This window comes from Podospora pseudocomata (genome assembly GCF_035222375.1).
Source record: "Podospora pseudocomata strain CBS 415.72m chromosome 1 map unlocalized CBS415.72m_1, whole genome shotgun sequence".
In the NCBI taxonomy this organism is placed as follows: domain Eukaryota; kingdom Fungi; phylum Ascomycota; class Sordariomycetes; order Sordariales; family Podosporaceae; genus Podospora; species Podospora pseudocomata.
Window position 1 is genome coordinate 6206833 of NW_026946363.1, and position 11407 is coordinate 6218239.

The following is an 11407-nucleotide window of genomic DNA, read 5'->3' on the forward strand; positions in this document are numbered from 1 at the left end:
AAGAGGTGGCCTTGACAGAAGGCAGTTGATGAGCGGTTCTGTCTATCAGAATTAAAGCTGTGGTTTCCGTCTCTTGTTACCATGATCTATTTCTCTGAATCTTGTCTTCCTCTATTTAATTATTTCTATCCACCTCTGGCAGCTGGATAGGCTCTGTCCTGCGCTGCTGGGACGAAAGTAACCAGCTATTGATGCATCTTCGTCAATTTAGCTTTCCCTCTTGTCTTTTCGGTCAGCTGGAAAGATTCATCTTGCTTAGCACGTGTCAGCACAGGGATGCTCCGATAGACTCTGTGAAGTGAATATGGCGTCAGGGAGTGAGGGAATCAAGTCTTGGATGTGGGGGTGCGTTAAATATAAATACTCATGTGTTCTATGACTGTTATCTTTTTACGCTATCACTGCTTTCTCTGATCAACACTTTCCCTGATCAACACTTTCACGCTTCTAATTTCTAAGCATCTGTCTCCCTCTCCCGCATAGTCTTTTAAGACATCTAGCATTTATTACCGACTACAGCAACTCTACAGCACTATGCCTGATATCGATGATATTCACGATGCTATTGTGACTATCGCTAGACTCAAGGTGGCTGTCTGCAGACGCTAGACACGGTACGTAGACTAATACAACTGTTTATAGTCGATCATAGGTGGAATTTCGCGTCAATACGGCTTCTCGCCTGACTCTGTAACACAAGCTATCACCGGTCAAGTACATTCAGGAGACTGCTCTATCCTGGTAGCTGGCTGGGTCTATCGAGAACGCATCAAGTTAGCTAACAGCTGTCGACGTCTCAGTCAAGTTAACAACCGTACCTAAAGAGTGGCTGATTCTCTACAGCATGGATCAACTCTGTTCATGGACCAACAGGCTCAACCGTGAGGATGTTTTTCAACAGCGGATTGGGAACAGAACTCTCAATGTCGAACTTTGCAAGGTTCAGAGAGGAATTCCAAGGGTCGAGGCAATTACCCCTGACAGAGGAGTTGCTTTGCTGATTGAGGGTGGGGATATTGATACTTCAGAGGTAGATGAGACAGAGGATGATGGCTCGGACGAGGATTGAAACATGGCCAACGCAGCAGGAGAGGCAATGTACTTTTTCACAATATATATACATCTGCCCCTTATCTGTGATACTTTCAACTACAAACTTCAGAACCCGAGGGTTTCATGACATCCCGCAATTCTGCCTCGATTTAACAGCTCTATATCTTTCCACTAACATCTTATTATAGCCGACTTGCGGATGCCATCATTGCTCCCATAGGTAAGCAAATTTCTATGCATATATCTTGCTTCCAGGACACCATACCTAAATTATTCTCTCTTCCATTCTTAGCTTTTTAGGTGGATATATCTATGCTTGCCTATCATCAGCAACATATGCAGACCTTGCACATTAAAATACCGGTCTGGAACTACCTGTTGTACTATCAGCCGGACACACTAACTAGCTTCTACAGCACCTCTTGCTCTCTAGGAGCCCATCGGATTGACCCATCCTCTTTCAAAATCTTTATATTCTAGCTCTATTGCATTACCTTGAGATTGAGATGCTGTCTGCTGGGTGAAACCTTTGACCTCTCAGCCACGCGTCAGGTTTTCAAACTCACTTGATCCATGTTGATGGCCCACACCACTCACACCATTGAAAAGAGTTCGGACGATTGATGACGACTCTGATATGAGTGATCGGTCTCAACCCCCTCTGTCATTCGTTTTTCTACGCACACCCGTCGGGGCGATTGGAGAGACACTGGGTAATACATTGAGACAATATTCCCTCACCGAGGACAACCCCAAGATCACGGCCCGAATGTCCCTCGCCGCAGTGTCCAAAGATTCTATGTGTCGCCGGAGCCAGCCAAGCCCAAGCAAAGGGCAAAACCGTCTGCCTGTTCCTACGACCGCATATATCCGTCAGTCTAGGTGTGGGTCTCTCTTGTCTCAGGTCTTGATGCAACTCGGCAGGCAGACACATACCAACTAACGCAAGCTCTGGAGTAGTCTCCGTAGAGGCACATCGACCGTGGCGCACGCCATTCCCAACCCTTGTGGCGGAAGAGGACCCGGACTAGCCGCTCTGTCACCTCTCTCTTCACGCCGTGCTGAGGGGAATAGTCGCATCTGAGCGTTTCATGACAGTAGGCAGGCCGGACAAAGTTTTGGTGTTGAACAGCAGGGACGGTGGTGTCGTCGATGTCGGTGTATGTTTCGATGAAATAACCATCGGCAAGCGCTTCGGTGCTATCAAGAACCATGCCGGCAGCCGCCAGTCTTGGGGCCTCGGCTGCTTGACGTGCTTGGAGGATCGCCAAATTGAGCGAGCGAGTTGATGGGGCGGCTGCTGCCATGCTCACGCCGAGCAGAGCGGCGAGGGTGTAGATTTTGGAGAGCATGTTTTTGGGCGGCGTTTTGATTTGTTGGAGTTGGTGATGATGGTGCGTTTGGTGAGCAATCTTTTCAAAAGATGTGGACAGCTTGTCAACTCATTCCTGATTTTATCCTGTGGTGGCGCGCAAGCCCCTCGAAGTTTAACATGCACACGCGCCATGGTCTTGTATGAACCCACAATGGCAAATGGTGTAAGCCGACGACGTAGTCGGGATAAGTTCAAAAGCCGCCACACTAGTCTACTAGAACAAGGTGGAAAATGAGAGAATAGAGATAGAAAGAATAGTGACAGGGAGGATAGGGGCCAGAGAGGATAGGGGCCAGAGAGGATAGGGGCCAGAGAGGATAGGGGCCAGAGAGGATAGGGGCCAGAGAGAATAGGGGCCAGAGAGGATAGGGGCCAGAGAGAATAGAAGGATAAGGATAGAGAGGATGGGGACAGGGAGGACAAAGGTAGGGGTAGGGAGGATAGGTGCAAAGGCACTATGGTCATGCACAGGTGAGTTGAACGACTGGAAGTGCAGACTGTGAATGGGTTCTGTGATAATTTTTAGCGTCAAGGAAGCAAATATGCTGTGAAAAGAGCAAAATACATAGTTCGTGTCCAAAAGAGAGGCCTCAGTCATGTCATGGCATCAAGACAGAACCACCAGAACCGCTGGTCCCGCATAAACACTGTGGCGTTACAAGTACGCTATCAATCGGGCCGTGGTCCTAAGCCTTGACATCGATATGCCCACAAAAACTTGACGTGCAGGCTGTTGAGAAGTACCAGGTTGAAACGCTGGGATCCCAGGGTGAGTGGATACTCGAGGTGTTCAGGACCGAGATGGAGGACCATTCTCGGCAAGCTTCTCTGATGTGTGCCCAGGTTGGCGAGTGACTCGGTGGGTGTAAGTGAAGTGCAGTGATATGATGTCTCTGCATATCATTTTTGACACCAGAGAGCCACAGCCTAGAAAATATAAAAGGCCTGATGCTGACACTGATGGGTGATGGAGAAACTTCCCCTTGGACATCTTCTTCCATCCAAACTATCAGAGGCCTCACAATATCTCCAAGTACGCCAGTCAACATGGAAGGTCCGAGACACAACACCGCCAACAAACGTGTTCTACTTGCCAAACTCTTGGCAGTCATCACCAAGCACAGCCATTGGCAGCGAACTTGGTCTGATCATTGCTATGTTGAGGCTCAACTTCGCCAGCACACCAACCGTATTTTCGATGGCCTTGACCTACGTCTCACTCTGATGAAAAGTCGCCCTTCTACAGAGCCAGCCGCTCCAGTGTCCCCAAACCTCATTGATCCCTGCTTTGTTCCCCTGCCATTGGACACAGAGAGAGAGGCACTCATCACGAACCCCTTCGCCATGCTTATGACACCGCCTCTGACCCCGCCAGGGTCGACGATCAGCTGGGATGTCATGAGAAACCCCTTCGCAGGCTTGCGGTCTTTTAGTGGCATGAGCGAAGCTGGATCTGTTGCCGAGGCAGCCACCAAAAAACACACCTGCTTTCCCATGGACCTAGAAAGACCATACGAACAAGCCTTCTATCCAGAGCTACCTCTCGGAGGGCCGCCTGATCAGATTCGGCACCCCGAGCTGGATTCTGACGGAGAGCAAAAACTTCAAGCTGCGCATGATGACGACAAAGTTTGGCAACTTCAGATGCAGTTCGTGTTCAGGGGCGAAGTGATCGAGGTATGGAGGTGGCTCGAACAACGCAGCCGTTTTCTACATCCGTCTCATATCTCCCTCCAGTTGCAGCTGGCCGTCATCAAAAGTCTCGAGGACTACCTTGTTCCGCCCATTGCCTCTCAGCTAATGGATGCTGAGGCGGAAGCAAACGACAATCTCGCCTTGATGACGAAGGAGATCGCTGGCCTAGAGTTATCTATCGACAGAATGTCTCGTGTCTTGGATGAGCTGGAGCGGGAGGATCGGGACCCCTTTACTGAGCCCATTAGCGCTGTTCTGTTTGACTAGACGAGGCCGGATGAGGTCGGGTCGCTGTAACTTTTCGTGTTTGTTCCTGTACATCGATTCAGTACCGTTTCTGTCACACAAAGCCGCAAAACAAAGTTGGTGGGAGGAGTTACTTGGGTGAATACATACTAGCGCGAATACAGATTGTCGATCTCCGCGGTGACTTGATGTTCAGATGAATCGCTCTCCCCCCCAGATGACAATCTAGCATCCTGTTTCTTGCTATCCTCTCTGGGCTTCTGGGACCACACCGGAGCTGTCGACCACTGCCATCTCATGGCTGCCTTGGCTGTCACCTGCCAGGCACCAGTAGCCGATGACCCGGGACCATGAACGCGGGACATGCGGCCGTTACCTGGAAAGGGAAGGCACCGTTGGCTCTCGGGGTTGTTGCGTGCCGTCCGGGGAAACAAGCTTTCGGTTACTGTTTCTGATCGGAACGGCTCGAACGATGGGAGGGGCTGGAAGCCAGACTCGCCCCCTGGATGCTGCTGCGGTAGCATTCAGAGCCCACTACGAGCTGCATGGCTGCGTGTTTGGCACAGTGCGCGCTAGGTATGAGCCCCTACTCAGCACCTTTGATGTTCAGGTTGACATGGATCAGGACCTGAGAAATAGAGACCCACCGAGCTAGACTGTGATATCTCGGGACCGATGGGAGGATTCTCAGACCATCCTGAGGTCATCGAGCTTTGGTACTAGCGGGGTCAGCGACGTGTAGTCCAAACCGAGACCGTATCCTCGGTCCTGAGAATAGCGAGGCAACGCTCAAACTCACAAGGCTGTCCTGGTCAGAGTGTGACTCCCAGGGAGGAGCTTAGGCGGAAGCTCTCTTGTGAGCTCCAGCAAGCAAGTCTCCGGCCCATGGAAGAACAGCTGGGAGAAATGCCTTGAGAAAGCCAGGGAGCTCAAGGACATGTCAGAGGCAACATCTAAGTCTACTCGTTCGACTTCTCCGCAGCTATCTATATATTCTGCACGACTTCCCACCCATGGCAACACTGACTCCCCGGATACCACAGGCTTCTACCTCAACCTTTCACACACTACTACCATTGTACAACCACAGACAAACTCAACACGACCCCTCACCTCGACACTCAACATGTTCCGTACCCTTCAGAAGATCTGCCAGGCCGCCAAAGACCATTTCCGCAAGTACCGCCAGCATCTCGACCTCGGTCGTCCGGTGCAAAAACCTCCCCCCCGCGCCATCCTTAGTGGCCCCCAGCTCGATCGGATCAAGGCTGTGATTGAGAGGGGTAACATCCAAGCTAACGCCCTCAACATCCGCGCCCGTACCCTCATCGACCTTTCCCATGCTTACCGCCGCGAGAAGGCCCGCTTGACGGCTGAGATGGAACGCCAGGTTCGCCAGATGAATCACCAATTCTCCTTGGCTGATCTCAACCACATCATTGCCCTCTACCCAGAGGACGACTCGACCCGCGCCGCCGCGGTTGAGTTCCACGACGTCCTCGAGTGGCTCAACAGCAACGAACGCGCTATGCGTCAAGGCCCTGCCGTCTCTGACGCAGCCTACCACATGGCCACCTGGAACCACAGCGCCCATCTCGCCGGGTTCCCCGATATGTACCCCAACTCTCTCACCATCGAGCAACTCGAGGTGGAGGCTGCCAAGGTCGAGGCAACGCTTGAGGCGGTCGAGAACAAAGTGTGGTTGATGCGCCGCGAGCTGGACAGTATCGTGGCAGTGGCTAGGTTGGTGAACGGCCTTGGTGGAAGATGGGATCCCTTTGCCCATATGCTCAAGAAAGAGTTGTACTGACTTTTTCCGGAGCGTCGTGGGGCTTTATGATCTGAGCTCTCCTGGGGCATCATGGAACAAACTCCACCCTTCCCTTTGTTTGCAGTTTTGCTCGGATACACGCTGGTTTTGTTCAAGCAACGTTGGAATTTTGCAATTGCCATGGTTTCTTGTGGTCAAAGAGTTCTTTTAGGGACACAACTGGCCTTGACTTTGACTTTGAGGCCTCGCCTCTACTCGCTGGTATGACCGGCGATTAATGATCGGGAATGACACGGATGGGAAAGGGGTTTAGAGGAAAACGTAAAAGGCATCAAAATATTGGTTTGGTTTGGTTTGGTTTGGTTTGGATTTCATTGCTTTTCATGGCTTTTTAATCAGAGCACAGATTGACAGCAATATCAAAAACACTTTGCTTTGGACTTTTGCTCCCTCTCATGATATGTCGTTGTTTCCGCCGGCGCCGGCTCCGAGCCCCAAAAGCCTCGAGCCATCCGATCTCACCGGTGGAAAACGGGTGGCACCGCCCCAAATCACCAAGTCAAACGTCAACTGTCAAACGGTCAGCGTCAAGGGTAGCGCCATGTTCGTCCCATCCAAAACAGCCGGCTTCAATCAATGTCACAGTTGTGCCACGACAAAACGACAGAACGACCTGCAGGTGCGGAAATAAACTTTCAGAGCTACCATAAGGCTGGCTGGTACAGCAAGAGTGGCAAAGGACACCATCTCATCCGCCTCGCTACAAAATCACACCGAGCCAAGCTAGTTCCCTCTTGGGGGCTGCCAGGTGTACATCTCCTCGTCTTGACCCGAACAGCCTCTTCTCCTCTGTTTGGAGGTGCGTAGCCAGCCTACCGGCCGTCATGCTCACCCTCATATCGACCCATTCGGCCCGTATAAACTGCTGCAAGGCAGTCGGGCAGCTCGGGTATCTCACTGTTTACCTACCTCTTTCTGTCTAGTATGCTGCCTTTGGTTAAGTTTCATGTCTGGGCCTCCAATGCTAGAGGAGGCAAATCGCTGTCAGAATGGAGTTTTGTGGAGGGGGCGTGGAGGTGGGCGTGGCATTTCCATTGCTTCCATGCTTTGCCTGCATGGGATACGTCTGTCCTGCTCTCCATGTCTCCATGTCTTGTCTCTCTGGTTCCTTCCTGGCCTGCCATTTTTATTTATTTATTTATTTATTTTTTTATTTATTATTTTTGGTTTATTTATTTTGATTTGTTTATTTTTTATTTGTTTTATTTTTTTTCTAATTTTTTCCCATGCTTCCCCTGACAGATTAGGCATAGCACCCAGAGAAGCCCGAATACCTACGGCCGGATGGACATTCACTGCATGAAATCGCGCCGGACGGGGGAATAAATCGAGTGGCGCCCCTTCCCTCGCCATGCAGCAGCCCACGCATTCCAGCCAGGTTTCCAGGTGGCGATGCAACTCTCAAGCTTTTCGCATGTACATGATTACATCGGGGGAAAGAGGGGGTGGAGGTCATGCTCTGTCTCAGAATAATTGTAGGGCGCCGCGGAGAGGCAGGGGACAGGGGATGAGGGGAGGGGAAAAGGTTGACGCCACAGGACCGCATTTGATGCCAGGCATGTGATTTGGGGAGCGGGGAGACGTGTGAGTGGGGAGGGGAGCTGTGTTTTGTGGAATTGTGCTGATGGGATGGAGTGGCATAGCATAATTTGTGCTTGCTGCTGGGTGAAGTGAATCAGGGGTTCCAGGGGTGCCAAGACTTGAGGTCTTGGATGAAGCCATCACGAGATGTCATAATAACGGCAGCATGACAGGCGCTCACCTCCTCGAGATCTGGAGCACACGGAAGAATTGGGACCGAGGCCTTGAAAAACAGCTGTAGCAAACGAATGTTCATGGTCAATTGATGCCATGTTGCCTGCCTTGCACCTTGCCAGCTCCAGGCAGGACAACCCCGAGCGAGGTTGGGTAACAACCATCGTACTCCAAATACCGATCAGCTCCTTCTCTTTCTCATATGTGCTCATCATCCTCATTATGTGCCCATCGTCCCCATTTGTGCTCACCACGCCACCTTCGCCCTCTGTTCTCAACTCGCACCCCCACAGACAATGGTTGTCAGTCCCTTTAAAAGAACTTGCCCTTCGTCTTCGCAATGCCTGGCGCATCCGAAGAATCATCGGCAATGGCCTCATCCCTCAACACACCACTATCAACATGCTGAGTATCGCCAACAAGCTGCTGCTGGCCACCATCCACCACAAACGGCTTGTCCAACGCATCAAACCTAACCCCCTTTCTCTTCGCACTGAAGTACTGGATGCTCAATCTCAGCCCCAGCGCCCCAAAGCCCCAGAGAATACCTCCAACAGGGGCAGCAACAAAAGCCCCAAAGCATCCCCAATCACCGGTAAACAGACCCTGCTGCAACAGCAACAGTTCGGCACCCTTCTGCGCGTCCTGGTAGTACACCAATCCGAAAAGGAAAACAGTGAACAAGCCTCCCAGTCCGCCAACAACCACCTCGAACCCTCTCCAGAAGTAAAACTTCTCCGACAAGCCCAGGCACAAGACCGGGATTGTCGCCGCAGAGACAAGATCCGTGATGAGGTAAATCTGCAGAATCGACGGCGCCCTGATGGCAATAACCACGACCGGCACCATGATCACCACCACACCGGCCCTGATCCACCAAATATTCAGCCTGTTCCTGAACAAATCGTTGCTCGCCGACGTGACCATGGCAGTCTGGAAAGAGTCAAAGGCAGCAGTGCTCAGCGTGACAGACATGACAATGACGATCCCCACCACCCAGTTGGGAAGCTGCTGTAGCAGCGCAAAAAACGCAATGCCGCCGTCGACTGGGTTCTCGAGGTCATCGCCGGGGACCAGGCCAGCCCAGACGGCGACCAGGCCAGTGCAGCCGACTAGCACGAAGATGACGAGGATAGCGACGACGGCAAGGGAGATGCCCGTCCAGAGATCACGGTCGGTTTTGGAGGCGAAGGTGCGGAGCCAGAAGTGGGACTATGGTAGAAGGATCAGATGAAGTTAGCCATTGTTCGCTGATGTCGCTGAAGACCCAAGAAATGCCAAGATGTATGGTTGTTCACTGAGCGGTCTTTCCATGATCTTGACCCGTTCTTTTACTGGTGAATTGGCATTTTGAAACAAACAGTGGGACAACGAAGAGACAGCAGCCAAAGGACAGATGCGACTGATGCACCTACCAGGAAGAAGCTATTGGTCAACAGAGCGACAGGCAGGATATACACCAGCTGCCACCCCAAGAGATTGCCCTTGAGCAGCCCAGACTCTTCAATCAGGCTTGTGTCAATCTTGGTCTCGACACCGATGGAGATGGTCGCAATAATAACCAAGGCCATGACCATGGTTCCCTGGATGTTGTCGGTGAAGAACGAGATCTTGAAGCCGCCCAGCGCTACACACCACCATATCGTCAGCCAGTGCGTCTTCCTTTCGTCGGCGCCAACACTTACAGGTGTAGATGGTGGTGATGATGCACTCCACAATCAAGACCGGCAACCCATCAATCCCCGCCAGCATATTCACCACCTGTCCCACAGCGCTCAACTCCGAAACCATGTACAGGAACAGCGTTACCAGCGTCATAAAACTCAGGAACAACGCCGCCGCATCTCCGTACCGCTGCCTCGTCCACTCCGTCAAGACGAATCCCTGCGGGCACTTCTTCCTGATGATCGGGCCGAGCCACGCAAAGGCAAACAGAGGCAGCGCAGAGCTTAGAGCGTAGACAATAACACCTTGGACGCCGGAAATAGTCGCCAGTTGAGGGTAGGCAAAGAGGATGGCCGAACCGAGAGCTACACACCTTTGTTTTAGCACAACGCAGCAGGAGTGATAGGGAGGAAGGAAGGGTAGAAATTTTGGATAGCGGCAGCACGTTCCCCACGCAAGCATTATCTTGATCGAGTTATTACGGTACAATCTCAGCTTCGTCTTTCATCGTACCATCGCCCCGTTGAAGGGGAATGACACAAGGTCCAACTCGGCGCCCGTAGTGAGCCGCAGTCCTTTCTTACTTCCTGATCTCCATGACTTGGCACTTAGGGGGAAGACTCCCCCAGGGCAACCATTTGCCAAGAGAAAAGGAGTGGCAAGAAAGAACTTGGTGAGTTTGGGTGTTTTTGAACGAACCTAATCAGCTGCCTCCGAGGGCTTGTGATGCTGTGTGTCGACCTCATCATGTCCCCCAGGATTGCCGTATTCGCTTGCCGCGGCATTGTATTTCTGAGGCTGTCGTCTCAATGATGCTGGATTCGTGTTTTTGGCTGCCGCTGCCATTCTTCTCTTTCTGTTCCTGCTTGTCCGCTGTTCACTCACCAGAAGCGATAAAGTTCAAGGCGAGCGGGACAGCTGCTGAGATGTTAGTCTCCAACCTCACTGTGACTTCAAGCAGGGCGACAGAGAAAAGATTGAAAAGCGGAAAGAAAAAAAAACTCTACCAGTCTGCGTCCGGCTGCCGGCCAAGAATTCGCCCTTGGACTGGTTTCTGAATGTCCAGGCGACGCCTGTGCCGATGATACTGATGGACTGTCAGTTTTTGACTGTACGGTACGTGACGGCTTGGGCGACTAAGAAGAACGGACAGGAAAAGCCCATATGTCACATAGACAAGGGCGTGAGACGCCTCCCAGGATGGCTGTCCCATGGTGATGGTGGAGGTGATGCTATGATCTTGTTCTCGAGATGGGTGTGTCGTGGATGAAGTGGCGAAGAAAGTTCACCCTTTCGTCTGTCCGGTATCAAAGTCAATTTCAACTCTCCGCGAGGAACACTGACTGAGGATCTCTCTTATACATACTGTCTTGATGGAGCAAGAGATGAAAATTCCCCAAGCTCCTCGTGATATGAAAAACCCCACGCTTTTAGCAGAGATTATTGCTTCCTCACAGCGCCGGTGCCGGTGTTCAATTCTGCCAGCCTTTCCACAGTCGGATTGGTTTCGTGTGTCAACAAGCTCCAAGCCACTTGGTTCCATCTTCTCCTCGGGAAAGAATGGCCCTCTCAACTTATTCTCTCATCCCCGGTTCACCGGTTCGTGGGGGTCTTCCCGCCATCTTTTCCAAGTGTCTCTAACACTTGTTAGTGCATATTCACATGCTAATCTGTTAGGCAGAGCAACCCAGTAGGTAATTGCTAAGTGATGCCAAGCCTGCAACCCGCCAGCCCCACTGCGACACCCAGGCTTGTCACACCTGCAAGCGAACATGCTTGACAGCTGA

At 51.7% G+C, this 11407-nt stretch overlaps 5 protein-coding genes across 5 annotated transcripts; 2 read left to right on the forward strand and 3 right to left on the reverse strand.

Annotated features, from left to right (window-relative positions):
- Window positions 1-1828: 1828 nt before the first annotated feature.
- On the reverse strand, window positions 1829-2405 carry QC762_120413 (uncharacterized protein; the record flags this gene model as incomplete). The annotated part of the gene is made up of 2 exons (XM_062886475.1): window positions 1829-1907; window positions 1998-2405. 2 exons carry the CDS (start codon window positions 2403-2405, stop codon window positions 1851-1853), a joined length of 465 nt encoding a protein of 154 aa, XP_062749565.1. The 3' UTR covers window positions 1829-1850.
- Window positions 2406-3388: 983 nt separating this feature from the next.
- On the forward strand, window positions 3389-4390 carry QC762_120414 (uncharacterized protein; the record flags this gene model as incomplete). The annotated part of the gene is made up of 1 exon (XM_062886476.1): window positions 3389-4390. One exon carries the CDS (start codon window positions 3389-3391, stop codon window positions 4388-4390), a length of 1002 nt encoding a protein of 333 aa, XP_062749566.1.
- Window positions 4391-4780: 390 nt separating this feature from the next.
- On the forward strand, window positions 4781-6470 carry QC762_120415 (uncharacterized protein). Its single transcript, XM_062886477.1, has 3 exons — window positions 4781-4945; window positions 4995-5334; window positions 5413-6470. Exons 2-3 carry the CDS (start codon window positions 5307-5309, stop codon window positions 6177-6179), a joined length of 795 nt encoding a protein of 264 aa, XP_062749567.1. The 5' UTR covers window positions 4781-4945; window positions 4995-5306; the 3' UTR covers window positions 6180-6470.
- Window positions 6471-8005: 1535 nt separating this feature from the next.
- QC762_120420 (uncharacterized protein) lies at window positions 8006-10082 on the reverse strand (the record flags this gene model as incomplete). The annotated part of the gene is made up of 3 exons (XM_062886478.1): window positions 8006-9167; window positions 9371-9582; window positions 9641-10082. 3 exons carry the CDS (start codon window positions 10080-10082, stop codon window positions 8268-8270), a joined length of 1554 nt encoding a protein of 517 aa, XP_062749568.1. The 3' UTR covers window positions 8006-8267.
- Window positions 10083-10497: 415 nt separating this feature from the next.
- Window positions 10498-11394, reverse strand: QC762_120425 (uncharacterized protein; the record flags this gene model as incomplete). The annotated part of the gene is made up of 3 exons (XM_062886479.1): window positions 10987-11394; window positions 10628-10715; window positions 10498-10538 (listed from the first exon to the last, which is right to left on the reverse strand). The coding sequence occupies exons 1-3, from the start codon at window positions 11161-11163 to the stop codon at window positions 10498-10500; spliced, it is 306 nt and encodes a 101-aa protein (XP_062749569.1). The 5' UTR covers window positions 11164-11394.
- Window positions 11395-11407: the final 13 nt, after the last annotated feature.

What these genes read in the sequence shown, in the direction of transcription:
- QC762_120415 (XM_062886477.1), top strand. Translation starts at nt 5,307, where the DNA reads ATGTCAGAGGCAACATCTAAGTCTACTC. An exon ending in GGCAACATCTAAGTCTACTC is followed by an intron (nt 5,335 to 5,412) that starts GTTCGACTTCTC and finishes CGGATACCACAG; the next exon opens with GCTTCTACCTCAACCTTTCA.